The following is a 21,401-nucleotide window of genomic DNA, read 5'->3' on the forward strand; positions in this document are numbered from 1 at the left end:
GGGAAAGGAAAAGATTCATCATTTGACATTACACTGATATAAAACAAAACTGGGTAATATTGATGACAAGCTCAAAAAGAGGCTGGGCATACTGCCTTTATAACAGTAAACTACAGGATCTGAGAAACATCCCAGTCATCTATTCCGTAGTTTGCTACAAAGTTGACTCAGCTATAAGGCAAACAATATGCATTAGCCTTACCATCATGGCCTCCCAACATACCAGCCTTGCCAGCAAGTTCTTCAGTGGTTGCAAAGCCATTTACCAACTTCTGGCATGCCACAGGAGGTGGTGTGGGTGGAAGAGATGCTGGGGGCGTTGGAGGATTGCTCAGATTGTTCTGCTGCAGGAGAGTAAAGAACTGTAAGTTAGCCATGAAGCATAGTGTGAAAACTTGCCGTGTTCTACTACTAGATATTGTGACCCACTCCCTTATTTTTACATCCAGAGGTACCACCAATAAACAGTCACAGTTAATTCTCAAATATGTGACTAAATACATGGAATAACTTCCTGTTATAAGAGATACAACATTTTCTTTCTATCAGTGATACTATTGGAGAAATAAAGTTTACATGACAAGTATGTTTTCCTGACAGAAGGTACAGCTGAATTATTTACACAGAAGCATAAAGACCATTTTTATGAACTCTTCAGGAGCCTCGATAAGTTCCTACAATTTAAGCAAAGATCTGATCTAAACATTGAAAGAGCAATTTCACAGTGACTCTCTGTCACAACAAAGCAGTTATCCATTTTTCACTAAAAAGGAAGTTGCCTCACATTTGGACAGGACAAGCTTTTGCTGAAGTAGTTACCATGGAGAACCTCAATCTGCTAGTTCACACTCCACGCTATTTCTCACTAGCTTACTTATTTGTCCATACTTTAAACCAAAATTAAGTACAAATTTCAGTACCTACTCTTGCTGCAGTCATGCATAAAAACTAGAAAGCATTATCACTTTTAACCACAGCTACCATATCTGCCAGGCCCCATCCTCAGCCTAGGGTAACAATTCTCAAGCTGGAGTAAACACCAAGTATCACATTTTATTCTCTGTTTGCTCTCTTGCTGCTATCCCAATATTCCCATTCTGATCTCAGAGACTGAGTTTTAAATTCTGTGGATTATTTGCCCATCAACAAACATTCTTTTTTTTTCCCTCCGAGTTTTTAGAGCTTAGCGGACAAATGAGAAAAGTTTATTTCCCATTTAATTCACATTAAGAAATGCTTTAGTGCTTTCAATGACTTCGCAAAATACTGGGAATTCAGCCTTTTCTGCTCCATAAATCTGTAATTACAATTTTCACTATTTAGCATCCATTCGTAATTGGAATAGTTGCACATTTTAACCTGTTTAAAACAGTTTCTAGAACTGATTTCAACTTTCAGAACAGCAAAACAATGCCTGTTTCAACACTGCTCAGTCTATCTAGTCTAACGACAGAAGATGATTCTCTTCTGGTTGCACGAAGGGTACAAAATCTAAACCAACTGGCAGCAATAACGTAATGAACTTTTCTCTCAGGGAGCCCACAATGGAAATCCAGGTTGAAGCTGTACCTTGTATATGAGCTGGGAGTAGTAATCTGAAGCCCCATCAAGGGTAGCGCTACCAAAACTTCCTACAAGTCGATTTCCAGCGTTTAGCTGGCCACTGCCATAGGGAAGAAAGTGTGCAAAGCTCACTCCAATTATGGGTTCCATCAGAGGTAGGAGAGAAAGCTGCTACATTGAAAGTAAAGAAAAAAGGAGAAATTAGTCTAACTATAAAATAGAATCATCACAGACTTCCAGTTGTTAGTAGTTTCTATCGTCTTTTTTTAAAGGGAATTTACCCACTATCAGACTATCACAAATTCAGGCCCCTCTCCTTTTTCAGCAATCAAAGTATCATAGATCACTTCAGCTTGGAAGTGACTCTAAGGACCATTCAGTTCTAACCCCCCTGTCAGATGGCCCCCAGCCCAGGGGAGCCACCGCTCCCAGCTCTGTGGCAGCTCAGCAAGGGCAGCAGCCAAAGCAGGCAGGAATTCCATGGCTTTGAGACTGCTGAACGCATGCCATGTCAGTAAATCATCCAAACTGAAATTAAACCAAGCCTTTAAACTTTCTGCTTTTGTAGAAGTTACAATTATCTCCACCCTGTACTCAGAATTCAACACCATTATCCATTTGGTTTTCATGATAAGAAACCCACATTTTTAAGTGTCCCCTTGATGAGCTATCCAGTGTCTGCATACATACTTGTTTGAGATGGATGAATGTATCAGCATTGGGGTACACAGCCTGTTTTTCTTCCTCCTCTTTTTTCCTTTTCTTGGACCGAGGAGCTGCCTTTTCTCCTGTCCTCTGAGTTCGCTTATTTCTCTGTTTCTTGGTTTCATGTCCCACATCTGCTCTCTGAAGCTGGCTGTTACTACACCCAAATGCACCTTGCATCTGGTTTCCTGCAGTTTGCTGGCCGTAAAAGAAGGAAGTATAGCAGAATTTTTGACATTATAATAGAAAGTCCATTCAAATTTATTGCACAATAGTCTGAAAGAATACGCACAGTGTAATATATACCTCACTGATAACAAATACAGTTTGTTTACTTCACTGTATCACTGGCAACTATAACTATTGAGATGTCCCTGCACACAGAATTATGACTTACCATCAACACCACTGACATCTGAAATTATCATTAAAGCTCACAGAGCAGAAATATTTTCTTTAGAACACCCGCTAAAATAAAGTTACACAGGCATGTAGCCTTGGAGATTTTCCTGAGAGCATAATGAAAGGAAAACTTGGTTAGAGAAAAAAGGCATAAGTTAATATTATTAGTACAAACGTAGCTGGAGTTTAGAAACAGAAACAGCATTGTGAAACAGTTCTGGGCTGTATTAAATCACTGCTAGTACAAATTTGCAAAGCCCTTCTTCACATAAAAGGACAGTTGTGTAAAAACAATCAGAATGGGACTTGGCAATGCAGCAGGTGGTCTCAGCCAAAAGAAGGTCTGATTTCTTTTTCCCAATTATTATTCTAAATGGCTCTGCACAAGCCCTGACACAAGGACTCTCACAACTATTCCTGTCATACATTTACCCAAGTTACCTGCTGCTCACAATTATGTTTATCAGTTTTTGTTCATTTGAATGTATTTACACCTTATTTCAAAGATGTGTTTAGAGTTGGGAGACTAATAAAACAACAGTGTAGGCACTAAAGCCTACAATAAAATATTAAAGTATACGAAGTCTCAAGCGTACCCTACCTCCATAGAAAGCAATTTCTCTAGTTGTTTTAAAAAGTCTTGTAAATTATTAAACCATATAATGCCATTAACACAAAGAATTAATGCCTCCCTCAATTAAAAATAAGCAGAGACAAAAACCAGCCTTGGAGAGCTGGTAACCATTGCACAACAAAAGCAGGAAGAAGCTCACCATTCCTTCAGCTGGATTCTGCTTGTCCATCAACTTCTTATCTCCAGCAGCCTCCTCTTCTGTTCGACAGCTACTCTCTGATTTCTGGCTCAGAAGAGATGAGGATTTTTTGTTTTTAAGCAGGTGCTTGAGCAACTCGTTCCCTGACTCCCCTTTGGCTGCAGGAACGCCAGCTGGCTGTGCTGGACTCTGAGCTGAAGAGGGAGGCTGCGATGAGACCTTATCTTCTTCCACTTTAACAGTGCTTTGATTTTCTGTTTTTGGCTCAGTTTGATCTGAGCACTGATCGGTTTCTGCCTTTTCTAGTTTAACTTCTTGAATGCCAGTAGGTGTGTCTGGTTTAGCCTTGTCAGTCTCTGTACTCACATTTGGCTGTTTTGGTGGCAAGCTGCTGCTGGGGAGCTGACACTCCAGCTCTGGAGAGGCCTGGCTCTCTGCTGCATTAGATATTGATGGACCTGTTACCTCCACTGACTCTTGCTCATCTTGATGACGAGGCAGTTCACTGGGGGTGTTAACTGTGGGGGTAGAGGTAGAATCAGACACTGTTGGAGTTGATGGTGCAGTTATATCCGAATGTGGAGTCGATGGGGCTTTTATTGACTCAGCATCATCATCCTTCTTCTTTTTTCGTGTCCTTTTCTTTTTTCCTTTCTCTTCTGGAATTATGTCAGAATACAGCTGTATGAGGGACTGGCTCGACCCAGGGAAGTTTGCTCCCTGGGGCACACTTGTGTCCGAACCACATGGGGCACCACTGCTCAGGGCTGCAGATGAAGGAACTGTAGATGAAGGTACAGCAGGAGCAAACGGAGGCCTGACCTGGTTCTGTGTAAAGGTGGCCCCAGGAAGATTCCCATGGGTTTGTTTTACATTATGGAAATTAGAGGATCCACCTGGAACAGCAGATGCATCAGGTCCAAAAGTTGTAGGTCCTACTGGTCTCCGCTCATTGCTTGGCATGAAATTTGTGGCAGGAGGTGAGTTCACAGGACCTTGTTGCAGCAACTGTCCCATCTGCTGCTGTTGATGCTGTGGAGACTGCTGAAGAGGACGTGGAGTTTGTATGAAATCACAAGGTAGATCGGAGTTAAAGAAGGGTATCTGAGACAAGGATGCTCTGTTATTTAATTCAGACCCTATCATACCATGCTGTTCCAGTTCCATTCTCTGCTGTAAAGCCCTCTGTCGGTCCACCTCCTGCATAAGCTGAATGCGTTGCCGTTCCTGCTGTTCCCGTAAACGTTCCTTTCTTTCCCTCTCTTGGAAACTTTCACTAAAAGGGTTATTGTCATCAAACTCAACCCTTGGTGGTGGTCCTGACTGCGCAGTTGCATTTGGACCAGGCACAGGAGCTGCTGTACCAGGAGTGATTGGCAGCGGTGTCATAGGAGGCTGCATCCTTGCTGGGTTCATGGAAATATGACCTGCAGGGGGATTTGTAGACTGCCATCCAGAAATACTGGGCATTCTGGTAGGGTTGGACTGCCCTGGGATCACCACGGGATGCTGCTGATGCTGGAGCTGTTGTGCCACCATGGGGAAGTTTTGCTGATTCATTGCTGGTGATGTTCCTGCTGGAACCATTGGTGGTTGAGCCTGGACTCCTGGCATTATAGCATGGGGTGCCATTCCACACTGCTGCTGCTGCTGCTGCTGCTTGATCCGATATTCCTCAATTAGTTCTGCGTGTTCTTTCTGTTGCTTTCGAATCTGTAAATTAAAAAAGTCATTACTTGTCTTTGACATGCACTGACAGTAAAGTATCATAAAACATGCATCTCACCAGCAGAAAATGAAGCTTATGTGAAAACACCATTTCTGTATTGTCTTATTTTCTCTCCCTTTCAAAGGTTATATGCACCAAGACTGCACTGTGCTAGACAACATACAAACCTAAAATCAAAGTGATCCTTGTAGAGATCCAATCATCTATTTAACAATAGCTGGGGACAGGTAAAACGAAGCTGTGAGATAGATGATATTCACACATCAATATACTTTTTTTTTTTTTCTCAAGATATAGCTGAAAAGAAAAAGTTTGCAGGAAAATGGTGAGGCAAAATCCCATTTACTCATAGGCAAACCACACAGCAGAGGAAAAAGCCAACTGCTGCTTGAAAAAAACTTGTTTTAGGATGAAGATAAACTGGACTTGGATGCAGGAAGTTAAGTCCAGTGACTTATTTTTAAGGCAAATCAGAGAAGCCAATGAAAGGATATGATAGAGTCAGCATGATAACAGAGAGTATTTTGGAAACACAACAGATACCCAACTATGCTGCTCTCTAAGAAGTTGAAAGGGCTTGTAATCCACTGGTTAGTAATGCATGGGCTGCGGAATCTCCCTCTTTTTTCCTTTCTCTTTGTTAGATTGTGACTTCTGCAGTTTCATTTGCTGTTTGTACTGATGTGAAAGTCCATAACAACATTAAGAATGTTTGAAAGCACTCTCCTGTATCTGGGGCACTACAAAACTCAGGCCAGGAGAGATATTATAGGACACAATATAGAATGCAGGACAGATGAAGCCCAAAAGGCTACTTAATAGTAATCTCAGGTCCAAGATGACTTATGAGTTCTAATTTGGCACTGATACTGCCAGATAGACTGAGCCACTGCACAAAGCCACCAAGTGGATCTATCTGCACAGTCCAGTGCCCCAGGACTTTTCAGTTGGTACACTGCCATAACTGTGTCAGCTCTGCTTGATTAAACAAGGAGGCATCCAAACCACTATGCTTGGATATGCAGTGGTGACGAGCCCTGTGACTGTACTTGGAGGTAGATGAGACCTCACAGGACCAGTAGCTGTGCAGACCAACCTAGTGATTCTCCCTGAGCAGTGGAGAATGATAAATAGCTTATTAACACAGGCACTGTGCCACACTAAAGCAGTTAAGCTGCCCTCGCTATAGAAACAACACGGTTGTGTCTGCATGGCACTGTGCCTGAGCTAATAACCCTGTCAGACATAAGCTCACACTGCACTCAGTCAGCTCCAGTTTCTCTGTGCCTGCGACCAGCCTCAAAAATTCACAGGGATTTGGGAGTTTTCTCTACAGATGCAGTCTATCCTTTTCAAAAAAACAAACAACAGAAGCTTGATTCCACAAAAAGGGTTTTGATCTGATTTTGAAGAGTGATGAATTGTTTTAAATAGAAAGTCCTTGAAAATATACTTTAGTGAAAACTTACTAAATGATTTCTATCCTGGTGTATATAAAAGTGCTGCTTATGATCTGGATGATTGCTCTAAGTCAGTTATTCAGCCTGATTTACAAACAGCCTTAATGACAAGGCACTAAAGGGACCTGCCAGCAATACCATTATCAGCCATTACTCTGACATAACCCCACTATAAGAGTAGACTGAAGCACAGATGATGGAGATGGCTAAAGTCAGTATTTTTGCAGTTATTCCGCTTGTTATTCATTGCAGAAGAAAAAGATCATCCTTCTCCTGCATAGTGAAAAGACAAGCCAACACGTACTCCATCCAATGCATGCTCTGCCTTGAGGCAATACAGGGGCAAGAAATTGGGAGTCAGGCATCACCCAGGACTTCACTCCAAGCAGCCTGCTGCCAATTTTTAACCTCATATTAATAAAAGGTAAGCCTAAAGTGTTTTAGTATTTGGCAGGACTACTTGTTCCTGACTGACAATGAAAAGATTCCCCATCTGCACAGTAAGGAAACACCACACCAGATAATTTCTAAATGATGACTTGAAGTACTGTTGGCCAAACCACTGATACATCAAAGTAATTGCAGGCTTAACTTTAGTCTAATTTACTATAATTACAGTTACAAGATGCAGCAAGTGAAATTCCAACTGAATGTAAAGAAAAAAAACAACACAGTGAAAGTGGTTACACATTGGAACAGATGAGGCTGGGAAACCTCTGCCTTTGAAGAATTATCAAAGCTTGACTGACGTGGTCCTGAGCCATCTGATCTAACCATGAAGCTAGTTCTCCATCGATCAGGAGACTTAGCTAGATTATCTCCAGATATCCCTTTCACCTCTGCTATGCTAGGATATGGTAGCAGACCATACACTAATGGTTAGTACCTAAAAATGAGACAGATGAAAAAACCACGCTATCATTAGAAATGTAATGAAGAGAGATTTTCAAAGAGTAACATTTATCTGGCATATTTCCAAGAGGTGCTGATTACATAAAGACATCTGAAAAAGTCAGAGCTAAGAAAGTCGTTCCATCTTGAAAAAGAGCCTTACGTGCTTAGGCTTTCCTCCTTTGCAGTCTAAATCTTACACTTCTGTTTTTCACGGCTCTAGGAACTCTGTTGTAAATCATTTTGCTGAAGAAATTCTCCTCTTCCCAAACTACGACAACAGTTTTTTGTCACAGTTTTTGCTGTAGTACATTCCTACAACTCCAATGCCATTGGTGATCCACAGTAATGCAGCTACACATGACATACATGACGTATGACACAGAGCAGCTCCTTTCACATAACCTCCACTGTATTTTAATCCATGTTTTAGTAGATCTAAAGAAAAGAGTCATACCAATACAACAGCTCAGTATCAAGGAGATCAGTTTGGTTTCCCGGTGATTACCTGTTCAAGCTGTTTTTGGACCATACTTTGCTGCTCTGTAACGTGCTTAAGCTGCTCTGCATCCTCTTCTGGGAACTCACGGCCAGCTTTTTTGGCCGTACGCTGTTTTGCTGAGAGTGCTTTTTTGGATTTCCTGTGTGCTCCAATTTGCTCCTCGAGGTACTTCTGTTGCATTTGAAGAAGCTGTTGTGTTTCTTGCAGCCATTCCTCATACTGCTTTCTTTGTGAATCATCTAGGAGACAAGGGAAATAACATACGATATGATCTCGTTTTTAGAGATGAAGTTTAAAACTCACTTTCCCCTCTTATTTTATCAAACTGCTGGTCGTGTTCAGCCAAATTCGACAGAAGAGTGGAGATCTCAAGAGATATTAAGCTTGGAGTGATCTCTGTAAAGGAGACTGCCTTTACTGAGTAAGTAGTTTTAACTTAGTCCCTGCATTTTGAGAGACGTGGCCTGCTATGTACATGTGCACATGCTGGCCAGCGAGCAAAAGCAGCTTTGAAAGCAGCTGTAGAGCCCAGTGGAACCCTGCCTGCCACTGAAAAGGGCACGAGGAAGGACTTGGGTAGAGGGAAAGAGATTAAGGAATAAGGACATAAATATCAATGAAATATGTCTAATTATTTCTGATGCTTGCAGAGGAGTTTGGTACACTTAGAAATAACAACAAAAATAGATTTAGGAAAAAAATGAACATCAAAAACATTCATCATAAATTCAAGAAATGTAAGAAAGATGGTATATGGGACTGGAAGCGTGCCAAGACCTGCTTTATACTTCAAAATTAAATCCTAATCAACCACTGATTGAAGAGGGCAAGGCAATTTGAACTAAATTGGAATAGCTAAGCACTAAGGGAGGGTTACAAGTTATTTAACCTATACCAAAAAGTGCAACAAAACCCTCCACCACAACATCCTCGTCACATCATGTTCTCCTCTTCAGTTACAGCCATGTGAGCAAGTGCAGAAAGGCATTCTCCACTAGCAGAGAAAGGCACACTCCACTACAAACATAAAATAGAAAGTGGATGAAACACTACTTCCTTCCAGCTGAGACCATCTCCCAGCCACTACTGATCACAGAAACTAGAGTATGATTCCAAAGGAAATGCACAAATTTATATTCTGAAGTGTAACAGATAACTTATTTCTAATCACAGATGGCATCAGCTTCACTTCTTTTCACAGAAATTTTGAAGGATCATTAGGAATGGAAAAAGTATTGGGGTAGGCTGATTTGTTTTTAGAAATGTCTGAAAATCTGGATTACGTGACATGTATCTGACTACTCATTTATTACAAATTATAATAGAAGAAACAAAAATACATCTACCCTACAATGTAAGTTACTGCAAGAAAATGAACCAAAAAAATGTAAGGTTTTTACATCTTCTTTCCATTGTAAAAATAACTTCTTTTGACCATCAGCACAGTGCCTTCAGCATCAGTGCCTTTTCCTCCCCACAAACAACTGCGCTCTCATTTAGACTGTAACTGTGACATTACTCATTTTCCAAATGAGAAATACTGATCTGCTAGGAGCAATCCATTGCACTCATATATTTTTCTGGAGGCAAAACAATCATGTCCAATAACACACTTCATTGGCACTGAGCCCAGAAAGCGAGACGCAAGGTTTGGTGACAGTACCATTTGTCTTGGGATCACACTGTGGCAATGAACTGGATAATCAGGAACAAGGCATGGAATTTTCCTTGTGTGGAACGTTTGTTTATCTCGTATAAGGAATAAAGATATCCATACAACGGTGTGATTTCAATACAACCACCTTTTCCTTGTGCTCTAATCCCTACCACATTCCTCTTTCACAGTCATTGCAGTAGAAGCAGTCATTGAACCTAACAGTTCAACTGAATCGATTCACAGAGCTATCTACAGCCTCAAGGGGCACTAATTCTTTCAGTGATATATTCTGTGAAACTAATCATGTAACCCGGAGGGACGGCTGAGTGGAAATGATGGAGAGTAACTGCAGATGGGAAGTACTGAAATATTAACAAGGTCCAGGTAAGAATAACTACTGCTGAAATGAAGGAGAGATTTTCTCAACTGCTCAGAACCACCACCCCCAACCTGAGCCAGGCTACTGCCGAGTGCCATTTACAATCTCACCAGAAATTAACACAGAAAAGATTACTAAAGCTTCTCGTTGCACATTTAATATTGCAGCTTCTGTTTCTGGAAAAGGTGAAGGTGTTTGCTTCTGTTTCTTATTCATAAATATCAAGTAAAGCTTTTGTAGTAACACTTCTTTGTATGCAGTCCTCCTCTCCCAGCACACGCTGTGTTTTAATTCCTACTAATGTTTCTCCTTCTCATTACAGAGACTAAGACTTACAACTGATCTAGGGCAAGCAGAGTAAGGAAAGCAACATATTAGAGCTATATATGTCTACTTTTGGCAACTATGGTTCCCAGCCAATCTCGCTTAATTAATACTTGGAAAGTTTTCATTGGTATTTTCAAAATGACAATGATGCTGCAAAAAACTTTTTGTTTTTTAAATAAAAAATAACCCATCGATACAGATTCTCATTCTCACTGAGCTCTGAATACTAAACCTCAATAGAAGACCAGTTGCCCCTGGAGACGACCAAGGTCAGGCTGGATGGGGCTCTCAGCACCTGATGGAGCTGTCGGTGTCCCTGTGAACTACAGGGGAGTTGGATCAGATGGCCTTTAAGGGTCCCTTCCAACTCCAAAGATTCTATGATTCTATGACCTGATTTTTGAGGTAGCAGCCTGTCAGCAAAACACAATTATTACTCTCACACAAACACAAATAATACTAATTAACTGTTCCTCCTGGTTCCCCTTTTCATCATGGTGCTTCTCTGAGGACAGTTTTCTAGAAAAAGAATATAATTTATCATGCATTCTTTCACAAACTGATACTGTAATGATGAAATGACACAATTTTACAAGGATTAATTTTTTTAGAGAAATCAGTTTATGGATATTTTATTTAGAATAATATCATAAAACATTGAATTGGCTGATGTGTACTTACTGACAAAACCAGGACCAAAATTAGGAGGATTAGGTCTAGAAATCTGAGGTGTCAAACTTCCATCCTAGAAATTTCAGCAAAATATACAGATAAGGAAATCAAATAATGATTCAATTAAAACAAAATCTAGTTATCATTATTTAAGACTTGTGTAGTAAACTCAGTATCAAGTTGTACTACCTGTGTAATGGCCTGCTGCATGTGATTTTGGCCTTCGCTGGCCTGAGCCCCAGGCACCGGCTGACCCATGAAAGGAAACCTATTGATACACAGACACAAAATGAAACTGTAACTTTTAAAACTGGTGGGTATTGTAAGAAAGAGTCATTCTGCTCTCAGCTGGGAAACATTTTATTTTGAAAGGTGATAGAGCATGGATTTAGAGCAAAAAAAAAAAAACCCTGTTTTCATTACATTGAGAAAGAGCAAGATAAACCAGTGAACATAAGCTACCCAACTAGTATCTGCACAGGTGGAAAACTCTGTTACTACAGTCACCCAGGTTAGGTTACAATAAAATTATGGAAGCTCTAATAAACAACTCAGGGTAGAGAATTATCTCACTGTGTTCAAACAGAGCTTACAAACACCTTTACTAAGCCATGTTTTCTACACCTCTATGACTTCCCTTCACATTTAGCAGCCCTGAAGGTGGTATTCAAGCATTGCCTACCTGTTCATAACCATTGGTGGCATCCCCATGTTGCTCTGAGCCATGACTTTATTGATCCCCTTGAGGGCTACCATTTTTGCTTTCATTATAGGATCAGTAATTGCATCAAAGTCTAGAAAAGAAAGACAGTACAAATGAATTACATAATCAAACATTGCAAGTTATTAATTGGAACAGACTCGTTTATATCTCGTTCATACATAAATCACCAGCAAAACAACTCAGCTGCATTACTATTTCAAATTACTTGTCCTCTTCATTTTGAATTTCATGGCTAATATGTTGTTTCATATACACCCCTAAGGAAAGCTAATCCAGCTGTAACTGCTCTTGTTTTCAGCCATAACAGACAAAGAAAAGCAGACTGGGTTGAGAAGGGCTCTAGAATAAATTTGGCCTATGAGCCAAGAGATTAATAAATTCTATTTATAGTTTAAAGAATCATGAAGAGCAGTTGTTCCTCAGTTCAATGGGCAAAACTGACACACACCACAATCTAACAAACCACTGTTATTATTGGTAGGACTACAGGGAGAAAAGCACGTGGCATATGCTACATTCAGCATCTGAAAAGATCCATAAGCATGTAAACCATGCTCTCTCCTGCCAACTCTCCTGTTAGTTGGCCCAGGAGAGCTGGACAAACAGGACTGACTGACAGTCCTCACAAGGGAATACAGAACTCTTGAGGTTGGAAGGGACCTTTGGAAGCCATCTAGGGTGGCTTGACTACATTCAGTGATCTCTTTGAGACAACCTGAATACTGAAAAAAAAAAAAAAGCAGTAAAAAAACCACGAGCAGAAAATTGGGATACTGGATATCAAAAGGTCAGCTATTGCATTTCACCATCTAATTGTTTACAAAGGGCACACTTACTCCATATCACACAGGAAGTTATAAGAGCTGGTGATGGATAAATTAGCATTAGCACGGTGTTACCCTGATCCTGGTAAACTCAATATGAGCTCCGCAAAGGTTCAGCACTTCACCTACATTTTCATTTTCCAGACTTCCATTATACCTCCCACTCGGGTTGTTTTTCTGTTATGCCATCTTCACACTCCAAATATCCACCCGCTTCATTCAGCACTATAAAATGTTTAACTATTTAATTCTGACTTTTTACATAACTGAGCAGAACACAGACAGATCACCACATACCAATATTAGGGAAAAATGGCTCTGAACGTTGGCGAATCATGGCTTGCATCTGCCGCTGCTGCTGCTGCTCCTGCCTTTCCTGATCCAACAGATCCTGCAGAAGAAGTGGCTGTTCCTCTAGCAGTAATGGTCTCTCTCGATTTTGTTGCTGAGCTAATGGCTGAGGGAGCATTATCTGTTGGGGACCGGATATGCCACTCGGGCCAGGACGGCTTGTTACAGCCACAGTTTGATTAGATGCCTGTCCTGTCCCAAAGTTATGATTAGCCGACTGACCCTGAATAAATCCTGGGTTTGGTGACCCTTGAGAAAAATTATGGTTTATTCGTGGAACCATGGTCAAATTGGAATTTAAAGTGTTTTCCAGGATCTGCCCACCAGGTGTCAGCAGTGTTTGAGGAATACCCGATGCATGGTTCAGTTGAGACGTTGGCAAAGACTGTGAGGGAGATGCTAGCGTCCTCGCCTCGGCGTTATCTGAGCTTTCATTAGCTAGCAAACTTGAGAGGACTGGTGTGGACCCAGAAATACTGCAGGAACTTACTGCTCCTTGAACAGGCACTGGAGCAGATCCCTGAGTGTCTGGACTAGGCACAGTTGTTTCTTGACTGGAAACAGCAGTAGTTTTGTCAGGGAATTCTAGGTTAGCGGGCTGCACAGGAGCCTTTTCTCCATCTTTTAACTCTGTTTCAGTAGCCTGTTGAGTACTTGTTGATTCTGCATTTCCATCATTTCTTTCATTTTTGTTCTTCTTTTCCTCATGAGTGTTTGGGGAAAGTATTTCTGTTTTAATTTCATTTTCTGTAGTAGATTTCTTTGGCGAAGACAGGGTCTCAGGATGAGCAACAGTTCTATCCCCTTGCTCCTCTTTTGTTTCTTCTGTCTTGCCCTGGATATCCAGCTTGACATCAATGGGGACACTAAGATCTAGTTCTTCATTAAACATTCCTTTCTTATCCCCCACATCAAGGTCTGGGTCTGTGTATGCAATTATATCAAATTCCCCAGATCTCAGAAGATCATCAAGGTGAGGATCATTCGTTTCCAAGTTATCTAAAGTATCCAGCTCATCTCCTTTTCCATCCTCTGTGTCTAGATTCAAATTTTCGAGATCTTCATCATCCAAATCTTTGACTTCAACCCCATCAAGGTCTTTCACATCCAAATCCTTCACAGCTGGATCATCAGGATCAAGCTTTTCTTCCAGACCATCACTTGACTGGTTGGGAATCTGCATATTTGCTGATTCATCACTCGGTGCAGATGTAGGCAAAGATGGTCCTGGGAAAGCATCAGCTACTGCTGGATTGTTTAGAGAACGTATTACAAGTGCGGATGGGTTGTCAGGGTTGATTTGATCCTGCTGGGGTTGTGACATATGCTCCAATCCTGCAGACATCTGCAACTGGTTAGGCATACCTTGAGAATTATGTCTCAGTGGTTCTGCCTGTCTTGGGCCTGGAAATTCCTGCCTGGGTATAAACCCTGCGTGTCGCTGATGCTGCACTGCTGGATCCATTATGTTTGGTGCAGAAGGATTAAAAGGCAGCCTTGGCCTCCCATCAGGAGCCCTGTGACGCAACTCGATAAATGCCTGACCCAAAATATTGTGCTGCTGAACCTGAATTCCCTGTGGAAGACAATGCTGAGAGATCCCCGATGCACTGTTTATTTGTGGATTGCTCACTGGCCGAGGCATATCAATAGACAGAGATCTTCTCAATTGTGGTGGAACTCCAGCACGTTGCATTGCCTGCTGAGGACTGAGAAAACGTTCCTGGCCTGATGGTGGACCATGGCCACCTCCTGGAAACCCAAATCTAAAATAAAGTATAAAAGATAAATTACCTCTTTTTTCAGGACAGCATAACCTGTCATACTTGACTGCAGAACTATTCACCAAAATGCTTTACACGATACATTCATTAAAATATTTAAATAAATATTTTGCTGATTATGCTTATATTTAAATGAGCTTTATGACTACAATAAAATAATTGCTTTAATTATGTTTAATAAACAACCTATTTTAAATTCCAGTCGTAATGGATAGAAAACTCTGTGATATTAAGATCTGAGCAAATGAACTACATATTAATTCAATGCAGTATGCTTAAAAAATAATGTGCAGATATACTGAAATAAATTCAAAATATTGAAAATATTTATTCCCAAGACTATAATATATGTCAATATTAGTATTCATTGTAAGAACGGCACAGACAAAAGTCAATATTGAATTATATATTCATTAGAAAGGCAAGCAGAAATATTACATTTATCTATTACTGAGAAAGCAGACCCTTCTTTTTTGAAAAGTTGCCCTACAACAATGGGTGACAGTATCATTCATTGTGATTTCCACAAGCACTGCAGTTTCTCCTTTTTTAATTTATGATAAATTCCCCATAAAATACAGTGCAGAGTAGTGCAAATGCACATCCTAATGTTACAGATACTTAAAGCTTATTATACATAACCTCAGTAAAATCACCAGCTACTGCAGACCATTCAGACGATTTTTCATCTCCAAAAAACCCAAGCCCTGTATCCAATGATTTCTGTAGATTTAGAACTACCACTTTAATAGCTTGGTTGTACAAGTCTGAAGACCTTACCTAAGACCATGAGGCCTCATCCCCATGGCGCTCATATCTCCTGGAAATTGGGGTCTACTGAACTGTCCATCACCAGGAAATGGCCCACGTTGATCCTTTGAGTACACCGTGAACCTTGGCCCACCTGGAGGCACAACAGAGGATCTAATATTCCCAGGATACGGAGGAGGAGGCCGGTTAAAAATCTGATTTAAGTTGTCTTGCTGCCAGTGCTGGAGAGGAGTTGCATGGGGAGGAGCTGCTGGATCCTGTAAGGTTTTTTCCTGACGAACTGCATTCTTCTTCTGCTGCTGTTGTTGTAGAATAATTTCACGTAATTTCTGTCGCTGATAAAAAAAAAAAAACCAAAAATCATTGTGCTGGACTTTGCAGATGACGTACTTTGAAGTGTTATAGTCTGCTGCTTTAAGCTTTTTGGATGAAAGAAATTCTTCAGTCATTACAGGGAAACATAATACTGCCATAATCATAGCAGAATTTAGGACTGGGATTGCACAGCGCGAGACGATGGTAACACAATTTTTATCTCCATATCTCTTGTAATTAGTGTGAAGCTACTTTGCCAACTAACAGAGAAGCAACAAATTCTTTATATTACTTTATTTACTATAGAATTTACTCTAACTTTGTGTGAGAAATATTGGCAATTTTTTCTGCTATATCTATTTCCTGTTGCCCCTTCCAAACAGAAGACCAAGCAGCCTCCCACAAGTTGAATGTAATTCTATGTCTCAGTAAGAGCTGCTTGCCAAACATTCATTGATAAAAGCCTGGAGCAACAGTTCCTGCAGAAGAGCAGTGACCAACAGCAGAAATAACCTCAGCATGTTTGCTAGCCATCTGAGAAGTTTGATGTCTAATCTAAGATGACTGCCCACACCCTCCTCAATCTGTGAACAAGTCACTGACGATCAGTTCTACAACTCCTCTATTATAGGATTAATTGCCTATATAGAATTAATTGTCCTTTCAAGGTGTTGCATTCTCATATTGTAGATAAAATCTTCAATGGCTTCGGCAATGGCTTCGCTTCTTTTTTGGATTTGTCCAAACTTCTTAAAAATTACCAGTGTTTTTATATTTCACATATGCATTATCCAGAGAACCGAATGAACATAAAAAGTGAACAGAGAATTCTACATTACACACCTGTGTTTAATGTCAAAAAAGCCAACCCTTCAAATATTTAACAAAAATGGGGGAAATACTACTTCTGAAAGTTGGAAGCTGTTAATATTAAGTATTAGTCTCACCTGTCGTAATTTCTCAGTGTCTGCCTGAGACATATTCATGGTATTCTGTGTATCCGTTACTCCTGTAGTGGGTGCTGGGCCAGGACCTTGTGAAACTTTGGGGAACTGCTGTCCTTGAGAACTCATTGGAGAATTTGCAGATACACTGAAGTTGCCCTCAGCTCCAGGCCGTGACTGTTCAGCAGCATCGTGGGCTAGTTGACCAGTTCCAAAAGATTCTGGCTGAGGTCTTGGAGTCATCGGTGCTTGATCATAAAGATCACGAGCTGGAGCAGAAGGACCATGGTTAAATGAATCTGTTATTGCAGGTCCTGCTGATCTGGGAGTTTGAGAACACGGGTCTGACGGCCTGACAAAAGTGCCCTGCAACCTGTTCTGTGATGTCTGGAGGAAAGGATCTCTATTTGGTATTAGACCTGGTCTTGTCATCGCAGATCTGTTAAAACTCTCCGGTATTCCTGGTCTTGGAGTTGCTGGTTGCTGAGAATAAGGATCGTTCAGAACTGGCCTTGGTGTTCCAGGAGGTTGAGCGTATGGATCAGAATGTCTCTGATTTGTTGGGGACTGAACAAACAAATCTGCTGGCTGTGCAGGTCTTGGTGTGGGCGGTTGCTGCATATACGGATCAACTGTGGCAGGCCGAGGAGTTCCTGGAGGTTGGGCATAAGGATCAGCAACTGGCCGAGGAGTACCTGGAGGCTGGGAATAAGGGTCCTGAGAAGCTGGCCTTGAAATGGGTCCAGACTGAGGGAAAGACTCACTCTGTTGCCGCACGATCCGGGGTGGATGGGCAAAAGATTCCTTTATTGCTGGATGGGGAGTAAGAGGAGGCTGGCTGTACGGATCGTTAGACTGATTATGGGAAAAGTTATCCACTGGCCTTGGTGTCAGTGCAGGCCTTTCATATGGATCAACAGCAACGCGCCTTGGTGTAGCTGGCATTGATGCATAGGGATCCTGTGGGGACTGAGGTGGGCGCATGGGAGTTTTAAAGTGACCAGGGCTCCCATCAACAGGGGTAGGAGTAGGAGTCAATGGTGGCCGCGCATATGCATCGGCAGAAGTTACTCTCTGTCTCTGAAATGTATCAGTTCTAGGAGCTGGCTTAGTGAACGGATCACTGCTTCCAGCTGCTAAAGGAACTTTCCCTGACTGATCCATAACCATAGGTGATCTTGGGACCCCCAATGGTTTGGAGAACTGATCTGAGGTCATAACAGGCCTGGGTGTGTCTGGTGGCTTTGCATAGGGATCGCTGCTACTTGGAGATGAAGAACATGAATCCCTGACTGGTGAAGGCCTGCTTCCTGATGGTTCAGTTACCTGAACAGGCCTGGATATAGATGACTGTGGTGCACAGGTATCCAACGGTGCAATACTACCTCTTCTAACAAAGTTCTGATTACTAGGTGCTGGTCTAGGTGTTCCTACCATTTTAGCATATGGATCCATTGGGGAAGGTGGTCTTGTGTTTGTGGAACCTGGAGAAAACATCTGTTGTGATGATGTTTGAGGAGTCTGAGACTGAGACAGTGAATCATGTACCGGGATTCGGGTTGGAGTAGGGGGTGGTGCTTGTGGTTTGAGGAACACATCATCTGATGATGCTGAAGTAGGTGTAGCAGGTAGCTGCTGCTTTGCAAATAGATCCTTATGGAATGTTTGCTGTGCAGGAGACATGCTGCCACTGCCAGCCTGAGGTGTTAGGGGGCTCTGGATCCCACTGCTGGGTGTGTCTGAGCCAGACTGGCTCAGAAGCTGTTGTGAACCAAACTGCTGCTGTTGCTGCTGCTGCTGCTGTTGCTGCTGCTCATTTTTCACTTGTTCAAGCTTCTGTGTGGCTTCTATTTTGGCTTGCTGCTTACTTTTTTGACGCATTTGCTAGTTTAAAAATCATAAGGAAAGGTTATACTTTACATATATATATATATATATAAACGAAATCTTTGATGAGTAAAATGAATCAGGAATTAAAACTTCTGAATACACTAAAGATCAATTATGAATAACCGTAAATTGTAAATGCAAGAGAGCAGAGAGCATAGCTATTTGTTAAGTTCAAATATCTTGACAAGTACCTTGATTGCCTGGGAAGAAAATTTCCCAGATTGCCTAAAGAGCAGCACGGCTTTCCAACCTTATACTACGAAGATGAGTACCAACAGATGCAGCACTGATGGAGGTAAATGGGTTCCAGGAGACAAGCAGCCTAACTAGAAGCAGCAAGCTGCACAAGGTTACTGCTATACAGGGTATATAAAAACAAACCACTGCACCAGCTAGCCATACGAAGGAAGAATAACCTATTTCCACAGTAGGTTAAGATTTAAGAGTCAAAGCTTTCCAACAAAATTTTCCAGCATTTACAAGCAGCTTCCCTTCTGATAACACCAATTTTCTTCCACAACACCTGAATTTATACTTTCTACAAAGAAAGATTGAAATTGATTTTATTAAAACAAGATTCCAACAATGCAATAAAAGCAGGAAGAAAAATGACAAAAAGCCCTAAATGCAACACACCTGTCTAAATTTCCACTCCTGTTCATGTTCTGATTCCCTCTGTTTTAATGGATCTTTAAAGAGGTCGGAGTCAATACGTGAGCTGGGATCAATGCTATCCTGTTGCTGTTGCCTTTTCATGGAGTCATTTGACATCTGTACTTTATTGATGCGCAAAGCAGCTCTATTATCTCTGGCTTTTTGCTGAAAAAAGAGAAAAAGGACATGTGGTTAGTCTCATTTTCTTTTGCTAGGTGTGAAAACAGCATCTGTTATGCCTACAAAACCTAAAATGAAATTAGTTGTACAACTTTTTTTGTTTTTTAAATACACACATGCTTGTGAAAACTACGTTATTATTATTACATTATTATTATTACAACAAACTCCAAACTGAAAATACTTCATTATCTTTAGAAATCTTACATTTAAACTAACACACAAAGAGAGAACTAAGGAGTTATCAGCAGTAGACGTTTTCTATGAGTCTCTGTTCAGGTACTGCGCTGTGCCAAAAAAGCATGAATCTCACCAATACACTTTTCAAATTGCACACTGTGGTGGTCTGAAACCCGAAGATGTGAGTACAGCAGATGATGTTTGGATCAATAAAGACCAATAACGTGAAGAACTTCAATGACAAGAAAAATACAGTCTACTCCATTAAACAGACTCTATAGATCTCAATCTCTGTTAAGTCAGTAGTATAAACATAGGATATGGGCTTGTGCATCAGGAAAAATTGGATGAAAGAACAGCAATTCCTCTTCAATGAGGCATTTCACAGCTATCCTGACACTTTAAAACATCTAATGGAAATTTCAAAGGGTCTGTTTTACCGCCAATCTAGGATGTGACTCCTTTGCTGAATCAAATCCTCTTATCTTTTCTACCTTTTTACCTTTTTTTTTTTTTGTCTCAGTTTTCGAGTGGTGACTGTCTGGTAGAAAAAGCTTAAACTCTTCCCTCCAACAAGAAACGAGATGCAGTAACACAGATGAGAGCAACAGTGCAGCAGTAATATTCGTGTCATTTCCTCTCTAAGTGTTAAGATTATGCAAGTAAGGAAAGTAAAAAGCCTACAGTGAAAATGTAACCACACATTTCTTAGTTTTATTTCTAAGGTAGCTTTCACTCCTTCTCAGCTGAAAGTTCCTCAGTTCAAGGCACTCAAGCAGCTTCTTGTGTGCACAATGCTACGTACACCAGAAACAGCTGCAATGTAAGAGTGCATGAACTGTAACATCTGTGAGAAAACAACTACTTTCTACTACGCAAACACTCATGCACATGTCTGTGCAACTGAGTGTTCCCATTCTGCAGATAGAGAGGAAATAATTTTTGCATCTATTTCTTGGGTATCCACTAGGAGAATAGGACTGTATTTTTCCAGAGCAATGAAGAAGGAGCATTCAGTAATAGCAATAATAGTAAATTGATAAATGCCTGGATAAAAGCCTACCCTTTTATGTCAATAGCTTCTTGTAAATACTATATGGAAGGGATTTTCAAGATTAAATACATGAAATGATATAGAAGTCCAAAGTTGCTGAAGTTACAGGTCTGAATAAAAAATAAAATAAAGACAATAACTAAATGATACAGACAGAGAAGGATTGTTCCAAGGGTTTCAGAAAGACCAAGACCCTTGGTCTGGGTATGCATTTCTCACACTGATTTTGGAGTAATAACTCATCCCCTAAAAGTTGTCAGCAAGTTTATTTTTATTTGTTTTTTAATTTGGACTGGAAGACATCATGTTGGTATTGCTAATCTGTGCGCCATCAACGTACAAACATACATGGGGATCAGATTTGTTTATTAACAAGACCATGTTGGAATAACATTGGGCCTGGGGAAAGAAAAAGTCTGAAAATAATCCTGCAAAATCCACAGAAATTTACACAGTGAAAATGAGAACAATCATCCAGTTGCTGTTGTGATGAAAGAAAGAAAAGAACCAGGACAGGATGAAGATTAACAGCATATTAAAGGAAAGCACATTCACCAACAACAGTTCTCTAGGTCAAGAACAATGAAACTAATACAGGTTCTGAGGTTTAGATGAAAAGAGGCTTTAACAACAGGTGTCTATAATAGAGTACAAGGGTCACCAATTCAGT

At 40.8% G+C, this 21,401-nt stretch overlaps 1 protein-coding gene and 1 long non-coding RNA gene across 10 annotated transcripts in view; one reads left to right on the forward strand and one right to left on the reverse strand.

Moving 5' to 3' along the window:
* The window catches only part of KMT2C (lysine methyltransferase 2C), a 140,565-nt gene that overhangs the window by 12,594 nt on the left and 106,570 nt on the right, over nucleotides 1-21,401 (reverse strand). For 7 of the 9 annotated variants that reach the window (XM_010712382.3, XM_010712383.3, XM_010712381.3 and 4 more), the window contains 12 exons: nucleotides 19,300-19,482; nucleotides 16,777-18,657; nucleotides 15,524-15,849; nucleotides 12,906-14,725; nucleotides 11,743-11,854; nucleotides 11,250-11,328; nucleotides 11,070-11,133; nucleotides 8,032-8,264; nucleotides 3,444-5,156; nucleotides 2,254-2,466; nucleotides 1,570-1,734; nucleotides 203-344 (listed from right to left, as the gene is read on the reverse strand). In XM_010712382.3, coding sequence (XP_010710684.1) covers nucleotides 203-344; nucleotides 1,570-1,734; nucleotides 2,254-2,466; nucleotides 3,444-5,156; nucleotides 8,032-8,264; nucleotides 11,070-11,133; nucleotides 11,250-11,328; nucleotides 11,743-11,854; nucleotides 12,906-14,725; nucleotides 15,524-15,849; nucleotides 16,777-18,657; nucleotides 19,300-19,482 — 6,931 coding nt within the window. The remainder of the gene's footprint in view (nucleotides 1-202; nucleotides 345-1,569; nucleotides 1,735-2,253; nucleotides 2,467-3,443; nucleotides 5,157-8,031; nucleotides 8,265-11,069; nucleotides 11,134-11,249; nucleotides 11,329-11,742; nucleotides 11,855-12,905; nucleotides 14,726-15,523; nucleotides 15,850-16,776; nucleotides 18,658-19,299; nucleotides 19,483-21,401) is intronic. The other 2 variants (XM_010712377.3, XM_010712379.3) reach the window with 2 other exon arrangements.
* On the forward strand, nucleotides 18,048-20,374 carry LOC109368091. The gene is made up of 2 exons (XR_002115772.2): nucleotides 18,048-18,136; nucleotides 20,201-20,374. It is a non-coding gene; the product is annotated as an uncharacterized LOC109368091 (long non-coding RNA).

This window comes from Meleagris gallopavo, chromosome 6 (genome assembly GCF_000146605.3).
Source record: "Meleagris gallopavo isolate NT-WF06-2002-E0010 breed Aviagen turkey brand Nicholas breeding stock chromosome 6, Turkey_5.1, whole genome shotgun sequence".
In the NCBI taxonomy this organism is placed as follows: Eukaryota; Metazoa; Chordata; class Aves; order Galliformes; family Phasianidae; genus Meleagris; species Meleagris gallopavo.